This window comes from Cervus canadensis, chromosome 27, assembly GCF_019320065.1.
Source record: "Cervus canadensis isolate Bull #8, Minnesota chromosome 27, ASM1932006v1, whole genome shotgun sequence".
Taxonomy (NCBI): Eukaryota; Metazoa; Chordata; class Mammalia; order Artiodactyla; family Cervidae; genus Cervus; species Cervus canadensis.
The window spans coordinates 2756895-2774917 of record NC_057412.1 but is presented as its reverse complement, the minus strand read 5'-3'; the positions used below and the strand labels follow the sequence as shown (position 1 = coordinate 2774917).

Here is an 18023-nt window from a genome sequence, read left to right as displayed (position 1 = left end):
TCCTTCTTCCTCCTACACATAGTACACACCTATCAAAGGATCGTATAGTCTCCCTTGGAAAAATAATTGCAGGCTGAATTGTGTTCACACTTACCATATTATAATGTTGACTCAGAAAAGAGAAGGTTGATCATCACATTTCTATTGTGTCTTCCTTAGTCAACTCACCATAAAGAACTATTAGTTTCATTCGAGTTTGTTCTGGGATTTGTTTAGCAATGTGAGTTTCCGAGTCTGTTCAAAAGCTTTTAAATATATATGGGTTCGGTTACTTGATTAGACTGAATCCTCAGGTGTGTTTGGAAATTACTCTCAAAGTTTAGCTGGTTCACATTTCAGTAAGCAGTTCATGTTAAGGTTTGGTTTCAGATCCAGGAAATGAGTGCAATTTGTTCTTTTGTTTGGTTTGCAATTCACTTCAAGTTCCTGGCCTCTGCTTGGCCTTGATGGTCATTTAATTGGCTCCTTAGAATAAACTCAGCTTCACTGAGATAAGGCATGTGGCCAAAAAAGAAAAAAAGGAGCAATTATTTAATTCCAACTTATGATACATGGTTCAAATATGGCATTTTTGTTTGACTACTATTAGGTTTTTGTTTCTTTTTTTTTTTTTTGCTTGAGTTTATAAAGCATCCATGAAGCTGACCTAGAATTTATGCTTGCCAAATGGCACCCAAGCTGAAATGCATTCTTCTGTAATTATCTAATTCGGTTCATTCTTTCACCTCTGCTGAGGCGGGTTGAATCTCTGGAGGCTGAAAGCAAAGCAGGCATTGTGTACTTGGGAAGATGAGTTACGTTTCTGTTGTAAAAGGAATAGTTCTGCACTGAGACCTGTAACTCTTGGAGTTAGAAAATGTGCAAAATGTTGATCAAATTGTTTTGTTTAGGTTTTGGAGCTTGCCAAAATGTTGAAAGTGCTGCAATGAAAGTGCATTCATTCATTCATATTTCACATTCATTCACTTATTCCACAAATCGATCCTGGGCGTCAACTTGGTGCCAGAGATGTTCTAGGCACCAGGAAAACAAAACAGTCTCTATCCATGTAGCAGCAGAGGAGACAAAAAATAACAGATAAACACATGGGATGTTTAGTAGTTTAAGTGCTCGAAAGGAAATTAGAAAGGGGCTTCCCCAGTGACTCAGTGGTAACGAACCCACCTGCCAGTGCAGGAGACACAGGTTCAATCCCTGGTCCAGGACGATCCCACGTGCCTCAGAGCAGCTAAGGCCCAGCACCACAATTGCTGAGTCCATGCACCACAGCTGCTGAAGGCAGACGCCACAGAAGCTCTGCTCCCCAGGAGAGGCCGCTGCAGTGAGAAGCCCGTGCGCTGCGGCTGGAGTGAAGCTTCGCAGCAGTGAAGGCCCAGAACAGCCAAAAATAAAGAAAGAAAGTAAGATGCACCAGGATAAGGGGACAGGGAACAAAGATACAGTTGGGCTTCTTTTTGTTTCTTGGTTTTTTAGCCAATTAAGGTTTTTAGAAACCTTTTTGTTGTGTTGTAATTGCGGACTCACATGCAGTTGTGAGAAATCATGCAGATATGTTCTTCCTTCACCCAGTTCCCCCCGTTGATGGGCTCTTAAATAACTGTAGTTTAGTGTTGCCACTAGGACACTGTTAAAATCCATTGACCTTATTCAGATGAACATGCACTTGTGTTGGTGTGTATGTAATTCTCTGCAGTGTCATCACCACATGTGTAGATTCATGTGGTAATTAAGTCAAGGTATGGGACAATTCCATGACCAGAGTTTCTTATCTTACCCGTCTATAGCCTGAGCCAGCTCCCTGCCTCCCACCTTGCCTAACCCCTGGCTACCACTAACCTGTTCTCCAATTCTGTAATTTTATCTTTTCAAAAATCCCATATGTTTATATCTCTTTTTTTCACTTAGCATAATTCCTTTGGGATCCATCCAAGTTGTTTCACATACCAATCCTTTGTTTCTGTTTCTTGCTGAGTAGTAGTCCATGGTATAGATTTACCATAGCGTATATATTTACCCGTTGAAGTATATTGAGTTGTTTCCAGATACTATGAATAAATCTGCTGTCAACATTTATATATAGGTTTTGTGAGAACATGTTTTCACTTGCCTGAGTGAAATCGCTGGGTTGTATAATAAACGTATAATTGGTTTTGTAAGCAACTGCTGCATTTCTGTTCTGAGTGGCTGTACCATTTTGCGTTCTTTCTTGCGTGTTTTTGCAAGGCATGAGTGATCCAGTTTCTCTGCATCCTTGCCAGCATTTGGTATTCTCACTGTTTTTAATTTTAGCCATTCTGATAGGGAACTAGTGGTCCCTCATTGTGGTAACAAATAAAATTTAATACTTACAAATAAATGCAGTCTTTCAAGGTAGTCTCTTTAAGAGTGATATAATCATAAGCACTTCATCTTTCGGAGTGATTTTGAAGTTCCTCTTATTGTTCAGAGCCTGTTTTGTCCTAAGTGTCCCAGTACAAAGAACAATAGGTTGTTTCTAACCTCATGCCTGGAAAAAGCAGTGTTCACTGAATTCCAGTGAGACCCTGAAGAGCTAGAGCTGCTTCTCATTGTACTAGTCAGGATAGCCTAGGTTATGCTGCAATAACAAATAGCCCCCCGATCTGAGTGGCATAAAACAACAAAGATTCTTTTTTTCCTGTTGGTTGTGCCATGTAGCATGCAGAATCTTAGTTCTCCGAGCAGGGATCGAACCCATACCCCCTGCCTTGGACGCTCGGAGTCCTAACCACTGGACAACTAGGGAATTTAACCAAGATTCATGTCTCATTCATGCCACATATCTATGGAGAGTTGGATCAAAGGTTGAAGGATTCTGCTCATTCTTGTCAGTCAGAGTCCCAGACCAATGGGGCAGCCACTATTTCAAATGTGTCTGATCCATGCAGAGGGAAATAGAAATCTAGACGGTCTCTTTTCAGCAGTGAAATCTCCCACCAACATTCCACTCATAACTTGTAACTTTCTAAAACATTTCACATGGCTTCACCCAGCTAAAGGAGCTGAGGAAATGCAATGCTACCATGTGTCTGGAAGGTGAAAAGCCAGAAATATCTGATCAAGCAGCATTACTCGTGTGAGCCACAGGCTGTGGGAGGAGGGGGTCCCTGCCATCGGCACTGGGGTGGGTCGGGCAGCAGGGCAAGGACAGGTGGACTAAAAACACAAGGACATCAGTTTCACTGCTTCTGAACCAGCCTTGTTTTTATCCCAGTGCTATTACTCAGCATTAGCAGGCTAGGCTCTAGGTGCCTTCTTATTGTGACAATTGAATTTATCTTTAAAGAAGTAAAAGTTGCACCATGAAAATATATTTTTTTTAAAGTCCGAAGGGAACAAAAGAAATATTAGAAATGTTCCAAGCAATTTGAGTATCATTGCAGTTGATATCCAGTCTCACATAGCTCTTGCTTGGATAAGACAGTTTTGACTTCGGCCTTAAACTCTGTGTGTGCTTTTTAGAGATCTTCATATCCGTACAGGACCTTATAGCCTTGACTGGTCAAACATGAACAAGCATGAAATGCATTTTTATATCTGATTTTATGGTATAGGAATTTGGACATCGCTCTCCTCCCCTTTTGACTTCCCCCATGGCTCAGTGGGAAAGAATCTGCCTGAAATGCATGAGACCTGGATTCGATCCCTGGGTTGGGTAGATCCCCTACAGGAGGGCATGGCAACCCAGTCCAGTATTCTTGCCTGGAGAGTCCCATGGACAGAGGAGCCTGGTGGGCTACAGTCCATGGGATTACAAAGAGTCAGACACGACTGAGCTACTAACGCTTTCACTCCCCCCTTTTATTCTCTTACTATTCCAACACAGAGGGTTAAAGCCTGAGATGAGTAGATGTTTTAGTTCAGTTCAGTTCAGTCACTCAGTCATGTCCAACTCTTTGCGACCCCATGGATAGCAGCATGCCAGGCCTCTTTGTTCATCACCAACTCCCAGAGTTTACTCAGGCTCATGTCCATTGAGTCAGTGATGCCATCCAACCATCTCATCCTCTGTCGTCTTCTTCTCCTGCCTTCACTCTTTCCCAGCATCAGGGTCTCTTCCAGTGAGTCAGCTCTTCGCATCAAGTGGCCAAAGGATTGGAGTTTCAGCTTCAGCATCAGTCCTTCCACTGAATATTCAGGACTGATTTCCAATAGTAAGATAGTAAGATCTACTCATCTCAAGCTTTAACCTTTTGTGCCAGGTTTGTGCTGTCAAGCATCATGTTGGCACATAGTAGTTGCTCAGGGAATCTAAGTCCCTGGCCCTTGTGTTAAAGTATGTGGTCTGGGAAGGCAGCCCACAGATTGATTTGGCTACTTAGATATGGAATCTGGCCTGATCCAGTAGGGCCCAGAACTGCACCCTTGATCCTGAGGAAGCTCAGCTCATCTTCTCTCCTTTATAGAGTGAAGGACATCAGTTTTAGGGATCAGCCACTGCTTTCCATCAGCCCCCTGCTTCTCCAACTCTTTGTTATTTGCATCCCAAGTTTACCACTTTTTCCTTCCACCTTGCCTGGCCCACCTTCCTCTGTGGTACCATATGACACCAGCTTGTTTACATCCCAGAATACTAGCTTCCAGTAGTAGGAGTGGCTGCCATTTATTGAATGGCCATGGGTAAGTGCTTTTCATAGTATCTTCTGTTCTCATAACAACTCTGTAAGTTAAGCTCTATTATTCCCAATTGACCAAGGAGGAACTGGGACTTGCTCGGACTTGCTGAGTCCCAGCAAGATTATATAGCTTCTCCAGTTTTTTATTTACTTCCCTTTGACCCCCCAGTCTGAACTTCCCTCCCGTACTAGGTTGCTTCTCTGAAAGTGAAAGTCATTCAGTTGTGTTTGACTCTTTGCAACCCCATGGACTATACAGTCCATGGAATTCTCCAGGCCAGAATACTGGAGTGGGTAGCCTTTCCCTTCTCCAGGGGATCTTCCCAACCCAGGGATCGAACCCAGGTCTCCCACATTGCAGGCGGATTTCTTATCAGTTGAGCCACAAGGGAAGCTCAAGAATATTGGAGTGGATAGCCTATCCCTTCTCCAGCAGATCTTCCCAACCCAGGAATCGAACCAGGGTCTCTTGCATTGCAGGCGGATTCTTTCCCAACTGAGCTATGTATGAAGGGTTGCTTCTCTATTTTTCCTTACTTTATTTTGTGTAAGATGCCCTCCTCCCCTCCCTACCCCAGATTTGGCAGTGTTATCTGTTGTCCTCGTGTTTTGAGTAATATCAAAACTGAAATATCTAAATTGAAAATGTGCCATTTTATTAAATGTCTCATTAACACATCTTTATTAATTTCTATCACTCATACTTGTAATGATCTCTCCACGTCTACTGTATAACAACACTTTTTTTAAGATGAAGTTGGAAGAATTTTTGCCAATTTGAACTGAAAAAGAGCACCGTGTTATTGCCCTTTGAGTCTGTTCTGCATGCTTTCCAAGAATCGTCCCTCTTCCCCACCATGCAGTTCGAAAGCTTAAGCCGTTGGATCTTCCAAGTCTGGCTTCTCCTTGTGTTTGTTGGTGCTTGTACATCACAGAGTCCTGAACGCCTCTCACAGCGTCCATGTTTACCTTTTCATCACTACACCTCAAGGAAGGCATTTTGAACACATTCCAGACACTCACTTTAGATCAAGCGGGTTTTGCACCATGAAGTCACTGAGGTGATACTAAAGGCAGGATGTTAGCATCTCCGAGGGTTGTGCCAGTGCCAATTGATTTTACGTGAAAAGATGCTCAACATCACTCATTATTAGAGAAATGCAAATCAAAGTGACAGAGGTATCCCCTCACACTGGTCAGAATGGCCATCGTCAAAGAGTCTACAAATAATAAATGCTGGAGAGGGTGCAGAAAAAAAAGGAACCATCCTGCACTGTTGGTAGCCATGTAAATTGGTGCAGCCATATGGAGAACAGTGTAGAGGTTCCCTAAAAACTAAAAATAGAGTGATTACCATGCGTGCGTGCGTGCTGTCACTTCAGTGTGTTCAGCTCTCTGCGACCCTCTGGACTGCAGCCCACCAGGCTGCCATGTCCATGAGATTCTCTAGGCAAGAATACTGGAGTGGGTTGCCATGTCCTCCTTCAGGAGATCTTCCCAACCCAGGAAGACTTGCACCTCCTGGACTGCCTGCATCAAAGGTGGTTTCTTTACCCCTGAGCCACTGGGGAAGCCAGAGTTACTATATGATCCAGCCATCCCACTCCTGGGCATGTATCTGAAGAATATGCTAATTTTAAAAGATACATATACCCCAGTGTTCATAGCAGCACTATTTACAATAACCAAGACGTGGAAGCAACCTACATGTTCACTGACTGATGAATAGATAAAGACATTGTGGTGTACACACACACACACACACACATCCCAGAGCACTACTCAGCTATAAAAAGGAAGGAAATAATGCCATTGCAGCAACTTGGGTAGGCCTGGAGATGATCATACAAAGTCAGACAACTAGAGACAAATATGATATGATATGATAGAGACACATATGATATCATTTATATGTGAAATCTAAAAAAAAATGATTTAAATGAATTTATTTATAAAACAGAAACAGATTCTCAGACATGGAAAACAAACTTATAGCTACCAAAGGGCAAGGGGGAGGGATAATGAGGAGTTTGGGATTAACAGATACACACAACGATATATAAAATAAACAAGATCCTACTGTATAGCACAGGGAACTATAGTCATTATCTTGTAGTAAACTATAACGATGAGAATCTAAAAGAGAATATATATAGATAGGGTAAAAAAGATTTCTGAGAAGTCTCAATCATCAAATAATTGTTGTTGCTGCTTTCTCCTGGGAGCTGATGGGGAAGGAGCCTCTGGTAGGGGTGAGATCTCTCTCAGCATCCCACGGGCTGCAATAGAACAGAGAATTTGATGGCCGTGTCTGCCTCCTGGCGCTCTTTCCCAAGGCACGGGGTCATGGAGCTCACACAAGCCAGCCCAGGCTCCAGAAAGCTGATGCTTGGAGGAAACAGGTTTTGCACTGGAGGAGTGTGTACCTCCTGTGATACGGGGCGCAGAGAGGGACCACACCCTGGGTGGGTCATCCCTATGCCTGGCTCCTAATGGAGACCCTAAGCACTAGCTTAGAGGTGCTGGGTGGGATGTGTGGCCATGCAACCCACAGCTTTCCAGAATAGTGGAAAATATTTTTATGCCTTTTGCTCATGAGTCATAGGGATATTCAAGACCCTCATACAGACTTCAAAGAGCTCCAAGGATGTTTTCAAAGTCCTTTTAGGATACTAATGCAATGTTTGTGACGTCCAAAGAAAGAAAATTTCCTGGTAGAGATCTGAACTAAAATTATTGTGCTCATCAGCAATTTGTGACGGCACAGAGTGCTTGGTTCTGAAAATAGAACAAAGACGCACATCCAGTCTGTTCTTAGCTCTTCTGGGTAATCATGCTCTGAAAAAGCCTGGGGTGCTGTTTAGGTCCTTTGAGGGTGAGCAATAGAGATGCCCAGTTTTCTGCTGATGGGTGGGGCTGTATTCTCTCCCTGTAGTTTGTCCTGAGGCCAAACTACAGTAGGGGTAATGGCAGTAAGGGCAACCTCCTTCCAAAGGACTTCGGCCAGCACACCATGGCTCCTAGATCTGTTGTATTCAGTGCCCCTGACCCGCAGCAGGCCACTGTCGACCCACGCCTCCGACGGAGACTCCTGGACGCTCACAGCTGAATCTGGCTCAGTCTCTTGTGGGGTCACCACTCCTTTCTCCTGGGTCCTGGTGTGCACAAGGTTTTTTTTTGTGCCCTCTAAGAGTCTGTTTCCCCAGTCCTGTGGAGGTTCTGTAATCAAATCCCACTGGCCTTCAAGTCAAATTCCCTGGGGGTTCTCAGTCCCTTTGCCAGATCCCCAGGTTGGGGAATCTGTTGTGGGCCCTGGAACTCTTGCAGCAGTGAGAGAACTTCTTTGGTGTAATTGTTCTCCGGTTTGTGGGTTGTCTGCTTGGGGGCTCTATTGTGGGGTTAATGACGACCTCCTCCAAGAGAACTTATGCCTCCAAGGCCTGCTGCAGGCAGAGCCCCTGCCCCATGGCAGGCCACTGCTGACCAAACACTCAAAGGCAGGTCTGGCTCAGTCTCTGTGGGGTCTCTGGGTCCTGGTGCACACAAGGTCTTGTTTGAGCCCTCTGAGCATCTCTGGTGGGTATGGGGTTTAATTCTAAACACTGTTTCACCTCTCCTACTGTCTTGTTGGAGCTTCTCTTTTGCCCTTGGATGTGGGATATCTTTTTTTCATGGGATCCAACATTTTCCTGTCGATGACAATATTGATCAAGAAGATAGCGGAGAAGTACTTGTGAAAATTCTTCATGAAATGGGAATACCAGATCACCTTACCTGTCTCCTGAGAAACTGTATTCAGGTCAAGAAGCAACAGTTAGAACTGGACATGGAACAACAGACTGGTTCCAAATTGGGAAAGGAGTACATCTGTATATTGTCTCCCTGCTTATTTAACTTCTATGCAGAGGACATCATGAGAAATGCTGGGCTGGATGAAGCATAAGCTGGAATCAAGATTGCCAGGAGAAATATCAGTAACCTCAGATATGCAGATGACACCACCCTTACGGCAGAAAGTGAAGAGGAACTAATGAGCCTCTTGATGAAAGTGAAAGAGAAGAGTGAAAAAGCTGGCTTAAAACTCAGCATTCAAAAAACTAAGATCATGGCATCTGGTCCGATCACTTCATGGCAAATAGATGGGGAAAAAATGGAAACAGTGAGAGACTTTATTTTCTTGGGCTCCAAAATCACTGCAGATAGTGACTGCAGCCATGAAATTAAAAGACACTTACTCCTTGGAAGAAAAGCTATGACCAACCTAGACAGCATATTAAAAAGCAGAGACATTACTTTGCCATCAAAGATCTGTCTAGTCAAAGCTATTGTTTATCCAGTAGTCATGTGTGGATGTGAGAGTTGGACCATAAAGAAGGCTGAGCACCAAAGAATGGATGTTTTTGAACTGTGGTGTTAGAGAAGACTCTTGAGAGTCCCTTAGACAGCAAGGAGATCAAACCAGTCAATCCTAAAGGAAATCGGTCCTGAGTATTCATTGGAAGGACTGATGCTGAAGCTCCAATACTTTGGCCACCTGATGCAAAGAGCCGACTAATTAGAAAAGACCCTCATGCTGGGAAAGAGTGAAGGCAGGAAGAGAAGGGGACAACAGAGGACAAGATGGTTGGATGGCATCACTGACTCAATGGACATGAGTTTGAGCAAGCTCTGGGAGATGGTGAAGGACAGGGAAGCCTGGCATGCTGCAGTCCATGGGGTCTCAAAGAATTGGACACGACTGTGTGAATAGCAACAACAGAGATGTCTCAGAAACATGATTAACTGAAGAGTCTCCTGTTTTCAACTTATTATACTCACAGTCTTTTTTTCTTTGACCAAGCAAATTAAGATTAGTTTCTGCAAAGTTTTATTTGGTATATTGGAAATGGGATATCATGTACAAAGTTACATAAAAGAATATTTTTTCTATTGCAAGGATACTATCACAGTGCTTTATAAAATGAGTATAAATAAGAAAACATCCTGGTCCCCAAACTCAAGCAAGACAGAACACCTTCATTTTCAGGGAATCCCTGGCAGTCTTTGTCCATATGAAGACCTGCATATTCTCATGCTCAACAATTTTGGAGCCTGTGACCTTCATGTGTGTTATAAACATTTTCTTCAGTGTTGTATACTTGTCTCCATTGTTATAATCTTAAAGGATGCATGTATAGCACAGGGAACTCTACTCAGGATTTTACAATCATCTATAAGGGAAACAAATCTGAAAAGGAATCCGAGTCTTGGTTGTGGCATGCATGATCTTTTAGTTGTGGCATGTGGGATCTAGTTCCCTGACCAGGGACTGAACCCAGGCCCGCTGCATTGGGAGCATAGATTCTAGTCACTGGACTGCCAGGGAGTTCCATATAAATATATATATGTGGTGGTTTAGACGCTGTCATGTCCAAGTCTTTGTGACCACACGGACTGTAGCCCACCAGGCTCCTCAGTCCATGGGATTCTCCAGGCAGGAGTACTGGAATGGGCTGCCATGCCCTCCTCCAGGGGATCGTCCCAACCCAGGGATCAAACCTGCATCTCTCACATCTCCTGCATTAGCAGGTGGGTTCTTTACCACTAGCGACACCTGAAAAGCCTATATATATATTCCTTAAAACCTACCTTGAGATCCAGCGTTGTCTTTTTACATTCTTCCATTCCTCTTTGGCTGTCCTTTAGTGGTGAACCACAAGGGGTTTGGGAAGTATGGTATATGGGGAGACCCATGGCGGTTCCTGCTTTACTGTGTTCCAGACACCTCCTTGGACAGATATCTGATACTCTGAACGGGTGGCCCCCAGAGATCCAGAAAAGAGATGAGCAGTGGCCCGGGAGGTGTGGTGGGTCACCTGCCTTGGTCTGCCTTCAGCCTGTAACACGTGTGACGTTTGCCCAATGTCTTCACAGGAGCCGTGAACTTCCTGCGTTCTCTCCTGGAACCAGATCCCGTGAAGAGGCCCAACATTCAGCAGGCGCTGGCGAATCGCTGGCTGAATGAGAATTACATGGGCAAAGTGCCGTGTAACATCACCTATCCCAACAGGTACTGAGTGCATGCAGAGGGACCCTCCTCAGGCGAGCTGGGGCCTGTCTTACAAGCCCTGAATAGTTCTGGACAGGGTGCTCTCTGTGATTCAAGGGAAGGCCGCATCTTCTCCTGGCTGCCCTGCCCCTTTCTGCACCCACAGGTCTGCACGTGGGGCTCCCCTCCGTGCACCAGGAGAAGTGTAGGTGGGGCCACCCCACGTGGTTGTGCAGAGTGCACCCTCGGGGGCACCTGCCAGAAGATACATGGGGGGCTGAAGTCCAGGCTGCTCTCCCCTCCTCAAACCCGCTGCTGAGGGCCTGTGTCTTTCTTGAGCAGCACCTCTTTCTAATTCACACAGAGGGACTGTTTAGACAAGCTATGGCTTGAGTGAGCAAGTGAGTGTGTGTGTGTGTGTGTGTGTGTTAGTATGCTTATGTGTGTCTGTGAGTGTATGTGTTTGCATATGTAACTATGTGTGTGAATCTGTGTGAGTATATGTGAGTGTGTATGTGTGTCTGCTGGAGTGTCAGTGAGTGTAACTGAGTGTGTGTGTGTATGAGTATGCCTGGTTGTGTGTGTGAGTGTATGTGTTTCAGTGTGTGTTGAGTGTGTGAGGGTATGTGAATGTGCATGTGTGTCTGTTGGAGTGTCTGTGAGTGTAACTGTTTGCTTGAGTGTGTGTGTCTGAGTATGCCTGGTTGTGTGTGTCTGTGTGTGAATGTATGTGCTTCAGTAAGTGAATTTGTATTTGAGTGTGTGAGGGTATGTGAGTGTGCGTGTGTGTGTCTGTTGGAGTGTCTGTGAGTGTATCTGTTTGAGTGTGTGTGTGTCTGAGTATGCCTGGTTGTGTGTGTGAGTGTATGTGTTTCAGTATGTGAATCTGTGTTGAGTGTGTGAGGGTATGTGAGTATGCGTGTCTGTGAGTGTATCTGTTTGAGTGTGTGTGTGTCTGAGTATGCCTGGTTGTGTGTGTGAGTGTATGTGTTTCAGTATGTGAATCTGTGTTGAGTGTGTGAGGGTATGTGAGTATGCGTGTCTGTGAGTGTATCTGTTTGAGTGTGTGTGTGTCTGAGTATGCCTGGTTGTGTGTGTGAGTGTATGTGTTTCAGTATGTGAATCTGTGTTGAGTGTGTGAGGGTATGTGAGTATGTGTGTCTGCTGGAGTGTCTGTGAGTGTATCTGTTTGATTGTGTGTGTGTGTGTGTGTGTTCCACTCAACAGCTGTCCCGCCAGCATCGGCTGAATGCAGTGGAATTGCCCCCGTCCCTTCCAAATGACCCACAGGCTCCTCTTCTGCCACCTCTTTGCTCTGATGTTTGTTTCAGCCCCGAGTCCCTGCTCTGAAATGTTGCGGGCAGGAAGAAAGGTGGGAGCAGGAGTCCTTTGCTCCAGACCGTGTTTTCCTGTGCTGTTTGCTCAAGGAGGTGTCCGTGAGGAAGCTTCCAGGCAGGAGCCCACAGTGTGGAAACACTGAGAGACGCCTTGTGATGGCCCATGTGTCCCCGCATGGGGCCCTTGACTGCAGACTTGTAAACAAGGCCTTCCCTGGTGGCCCAGACAGTCAAGAATCCATCTGCAGTTCCAGAGACCCAGATTTGATCCCTAGGTTGGGAAGATCCCCTGGAGAAGGGAATGACTACCCACTCCAGAATTCTTGCCTGGAGAACCCCATGGACAGAGGAGCCTGGAGGGCTACATGGGTGGCAAAGGGTCACACAGGAAAATACTTTTGTACTTTTTCCTACTCGTTTGACATACTGCTCACTATCTGAGTTAGGGGAATAAGGACCCTCCCCTTGGTGACTTTATTCTGTAAAAAAATTTTTTAAGTTTTTTTTTTTAATGTGGACCATTATTTTTAAAAGTCTGTAATGAATTTGTTACAATACTGCTTCTGTTCTGTGTTTTTTTTGTTGTTTTTTGGCTGAGGCATGTGGGATCCCAGCTCCTTGACCAGGGATGGAACATGCACCCCCTGCCAACCCTAACCCCCACCACTGGACCACCAGGGAAGCCCTCCACCCCTTGGTGGCTTTAGAGCAAATGTGAAGACCCCAGGGGTCAAATACCTTCCAGGACTGAGACCACCTGGAGTCCTTCTTCCTTCAGACTTAGAGGGGCCTGCACACTCTAGATCTGAAGTCCAGGAGACAATGCGGGAACCACTGAAGAAGGGGGACACGTAGAGCAGTGACGGGGCAGGGAAGGGAGCGACCTCCATCACAGTGTTTTCAAAACGCCTAGGAAGGTCTGGAGACATACCCCGAGGCTTATGAAACCTGCAGCACGAACTTCTCCAAATAAGATGTGCAGGCAGAGCTCCGTCTTGGGGAGGAGGTTCTGAGGAACTTCAGAGGGGGTGGGTGGACGGTACTGGGACCTGCATCCTGGCTCCTGGGCCCCATTTACACTCACCTTGGCCAGAGAGGGCTGCCATCTAGAATTCTAGCCTTTGACTCATGAGAGGTAATTTAAACAGAGTCTAGGTGACTTGGGTTACCAAGGGAACCTGGAAACAGACTGCTGGTTTCCAGTGCTGGCTCAATGTGGGCTAATACCTGAAATAGACACGAGAAATATTAGCCCAACGTGCGATGGAAAGCAAAGCCAAGCGGCCAAGCCTCATCACCAGGCTCATGCTGCCTGGCAGTACACAGCTATGCTCTCCGTAAGGGAGGAGGCGCCGGTGGCAGCCAGATGAGTCATTAACCTAATGTAATCACCCTCTAAATGAGCAGAACCAACCCCTCAGTGCAGCAGGTGCTGAAGGGCGTGAAGCAGCTACTAGAAATACAGCCCTCCCTCCTTGCTGGTTGCATCTTCATTCACAGAGATCCATGCCCGGCTCATTTTGTTGCTTCTCCGCGGGTTATAAACAGCCTTTTGTAGATTAAAATCTTAAATTCTAGTTACCTGTACTGGCTCAGCCAGTTTGGTCATTTCTGCATTTGGACTTGGTCAGGGGCGTGAAGGCTGTTCAAGATCTAGTTGCGTAGACTGTAAAAATGATTGAGAGCTTGCATATGAAGGAAAGCAGCAGCTCAATGCCTTCTCTTTAGGTAAGGCTCATTACTCATTTAATGAGGCAAATCAATGTCCAATTTTTCGAGGCAAACCAATGTCCAATTTTGGCAGTAATGAAACCAGAAATCTAAACTATTAGGAAAGACACATGTTCCTTAGTCTTTATTTTGAAAAAGAATACAAAAAAAAAAGTGCCCTTGATAATTATTTTTCTGATTTTACCAGGACATGGATAAGATAAACAGAATAAGAACATGCGACCAGAGAAAGGAATATTTTCTTTTTGAAGTCTATTTTATAGTTTCTCAACATATGTAGCCCCAGATTTAATTATTTTAGATGTTGTCAGCATTTTACTGTTGGGACAGAGAGAAAATAAAGGTCTCATGTTTTCTATCACTGTTCTGTAAAGCCTTCTGTTAATTCATTCAAGCCTCTGAGTTGACCTGCAAGAGGCAAGAAGAAAATATCTTTAAAAGGAAACTTTTTATAATAAGTTTATAATAAGTTCATGCCAGTCATTTACAGATGTCTGCTGTGTGCCAGGCTCACCTCACTGTTCTGGCAGCAGACATTTTTTTCTAGAGCAGACCTTGGCTGCCTCCTGCCTCAGCCTGCCTGGGACGGTCTCCCACACCGCAGGTTAGCTCTGGAGATGGGTGGGAGGGAAAGCAGGTCATTGGTAACAAAGGACAGACTTAGACCAAACTGGAATAAAATTAATTTAATGCATATTGACTCAAAATTATACCTCGTATTCTAGAACACTTTTAAAATATTGTTTATATCATTGAAACTTGGAGCGGTAATACAAATTCAACAACTCATACAAGAGAGCACCCAGCATGGTTGGTGGTAGTTTAGTCGCTAAGTGGCGTCTGACTCTTTGTGACCCCATGGACGATAGCCCGCCAGGCTCCTCCCTCCATGGGATTCCTCAGACACTCAATATATACATTGCTCATTGAAAACGTTCAAAATATTGCCGTTAGTCAAGAGCCAGTCCACAGTCTCCGTTTGGCAGAGCTCACCTGTTTTTGAAGACAGTGGGTATGAAGGGCAGAGACTGCTCACTTTTCTCCTCTCTCCTCTGCCCCCAGCCCCACGCTGGTGGCATCTCACACCCAGAGCACACTCCCTTCCAGGCCCTGCTCCTGGTACAGGGTGGAGCCATCCAAAGGGCAGCCATGGCATGATTGGCTGGGGTAGAGTCACAAAAATCATGATCTGATTGGCTGAGGGAGTGGCCATGAGGCTGTGGTCTGATTGGCCAACATAAAAGGACCGTGATCTCATTGGCCAGGAGTGGGGTCAAGTGGGCGTGGTTTCATTGATCAAGGACAGGGCCAGGGGCACACGGATGTTACCAGGTAGTTTCCAACAGTTGTGTTTTCTGTGTTAAGTGCTTTGGCAACCTTCAAGTAATCGTATCCTTTTAAAACAGATGTTATTACTTTTAACCATTAATCATAGCAAGCCTACTCCAAACTTTCTAAAATTTGTGCTTTTTGTAGCCAACAGGAGTGAGGAAGGCAGATTTCGTGGTTTCCCGGGCACCTTTTCTTTGGGTGGCACTTAGCCAGACCTCGGAGAGGGAGGGCTGACCTAGTCACAATGGCCAGCAGACCCAGGTCTGCCCTTGCTGCCCTGTGAGCTTGGCAAGTCGGTCTCTTCTTCTGCACCACTATGGGGTTGTACTTGTGGTTTTTCCTAGTGTTATTCCACCAAAAATGTCTTCAGACTCTTTGGCGAGGCTGCAGAGCTTTCTAGCCAGATGTGCTTGCTTTCTGCTCACAGAGTATTGTCCTTGCCTCTTCAGGATTGTAGGTTGTTCTATCTGATGACCCACACATGTATTCCCTATGCCCGTCTCCTGCTTTCGGGTTCTACATAGCTGCTGCTTCTTGCCAGTGTGTCCCTGGGCAAGTTACTTTCCTGCTGTGGGCCTCAGTTTCTTCATCTGTTAAATGGGGATAGTAATGGTTTGTTGTTGTTGTTTAGTTGCTAAGTCATGACCAACTCTTTTGTCACCCCATGAACTGTTGTAACCTGCCAGGCTCCTCTGTCCATGGGATTTTCCAGGCAAGGATACTGGAGTGGGTTGTCGTTTCCTTCTCCGGGAGATCTCCCCAATCCAAGGACTGAACCCACGTCTCCTGCATTGGCAGGTGGTTTCTTTACCACTGAGCCACCAGGCGAGCTCTGGTACCCTTTGTAAGACTGTTGTGAAAAATAAATGGATTTATTTTCTCTCTTCCCTGTTGTCATGTAAACTCCATGAAGCAGGGACTTGAATGAGCAAATAAGTAGATAAATACAAACCTGGCATTTTATCCCAAGGGGGTTTATCTTCATACCACTCTTGTGTAGAAGCTTTAACCTGTCCTCTGAGAGCATCCAGCTTCACAGCTGCGTCCCAAATCCCCTCTTTGTGAAGTTGTGAGCTCACACTGTTCCTTTAAACATGGTCTGGGCTGGCTCCTGAATACCCTTTTTTCCCAACCCAGCATCCACCCAGGCTACCTGGGCTCTACCCATGTTCAATAAAGACATTTTAAGGGAAAAAAATGTTAAATTGTAAAGAAATTTAGGATGAATAGGGAAATTGGAATATAGTCTAGGTATCAGAGAATATTAAGAGATTTCTAAAATTTTGGGGATGTTTTGAAGGTATTATGATCCTGCAGGAGATGTCATTGGTTTTTAAAGATGCATTCTGGTGTTTAGGAAAAAAAATTGTTTGTGATTTGAAATACTTTAGTAAAGAAAGAAAGAGGGAAGCTAAGAGAAGAAGGAAGGAAGGAAGGACAGGAGAAAGAAAAAGAAAAAAGAAAGGGAGAAAGAAAGAAAGGCAAACTGCTAACAATTAGTTCAACCAGGTATTGGGCACACCCAGATGGCACTAATATACCCAGATGGCACTAATGGTAAAGAATCGCCTGCCAATGCAGGAGACGCAAGGGTTCAATCCCTGGGTTGGGAAGATCCCCTGGGGGAGATCATGGCAACCCACTCCGGTGTTTTTGCCTTGGAGAGCCCCATGGACAGAGGAGCCTGGCGGGCTGCAGTCCATGGGTTCACATAGTCAGCCACAACTGAAGCGACTCAGCACACACCTAGGGTAATCAGACTACTCCCTGTCGTGTTTTGTGTATGTTAACGGTTCATAATAACAAGTCAATGGATGAATGAGTTGACTGGCTGTCCACGAGGGAGCCCTTGTGTGTCTGCGGGTGGGAGGGGGCTTCTGTGCTGCCGAGCTTGTGAGTGCCACTGAGGGGGCCCCGGAGCCTCGCGGTGACTGGTTGTCTGTCCCTCCGTTGAGCAGGATCTCCCTGGAAGACCTGAGCCCCAGCGTGGTGCTGCACATGACCGAGAAGCTGGGCTATAAGAACAGCGATGTGATCAACACTGTGCTCTCCAACCGCGCCTGCCACATCCTTGCCATCTACTTCCTCTTAAACAAGAAGCTCGAGCGCTACTTGTCAGGGGTGAGTGGGGCCCCGTGCTGGCTTTCTCGGCTCTCTATGGAAAAACAGAGAGCTCTGATGCCCGAAGTGTTTCCCGGTGGCCGACACTTGATCTGAGCTGTTAATTGAAACTCACGTGAGGTTGAGTTTCCTGAACATGGGATAAAAGAGGAGCAAAACCTGCTTCTCGGGGAGCGCTTTTTATCTGAGGTGTTTTTAAAATATTCTCCCACAGAGCCAAGCTCTGGGCCGACTTGCGAGAGGCCCAAGCTTCTTTTCCCTTCAGCTTCCTGTTGCCTTGTTCCTTGGGGTCCCCACTTAGGGTCACTGGGGCTTGTGTGGTCATGAAAACTGGGGCGCAGAGCCCCTCAAACACTCACCTCTAAAGCAGGGTAGATGAAAGGCCACTCTTGACATTGACTTCTCTAGAAAGCAAGAGTGACAGTGACCTTGGGCTCTTCACGGATCAGTCTGGGCACCAGGTGCCCTGTGTCCCAGGTGAGGGAGGTGCAGCTGGGCGTCTGGGCTGGACCGTGCGTGGCACCCTCACGCTTAGGTCAGCTGTGTCCTTCTGCCACGCGCAGTTCACAAGTGCCCAAGTGAGGGAGTCCACACACTTCCGTATCTGTGTGTGTGTGCTTAGTCGCTCAGTCGTGCCCGACTCTTGTGACCACATGGACTGTAGCCCCCTAGGCTCCCTCTGTCCTGGGATTCTCCAGGCAAGCATACTGAAACGCCATTTCCTGCTCCAGGGGATCTTCCCGACCCAGGAATCGAACCCGGGTCTCCTGCATGGCAGGCAGACTCTTTACGGACTGAGCTGCGAGGGTTTTGATTACATCATGCTGTGTGTGCTAAGTT

At 45.9% G+C, this 18023-nt stretch overlaps 1 protein-coding gene across 2 annotated transcripts in view; it reads left to right on the top strand.

Annotated features, from left to right (window-relative positions):
- The window catches only part of HUNK (hormonally up-regulated Neu-associated kinase), a 124009-nt gene that overhangs the window by 81263 nt on the left and 24723 nt on the right, over positions 1–18023 (top strand). For both annotated transcript variants that reach the window (XR_006265814.1, XM_043448852.1), the window contains exons 6-7: positions 10548–10683; positions 17021–17183. Coding sequence is in view for 1 of the 2 variants with exons in the window: in XM_043448852.1 (XP_043304787.1) it covers positions 10548–10683; positions 17021–17183 (299 nt within the window). In the remaining variant the exon portion in view is untranslated. The remainder of the gene's footprint in view (positions 1–10547; positions 10684–17020; positions 17184–18023) is intronic.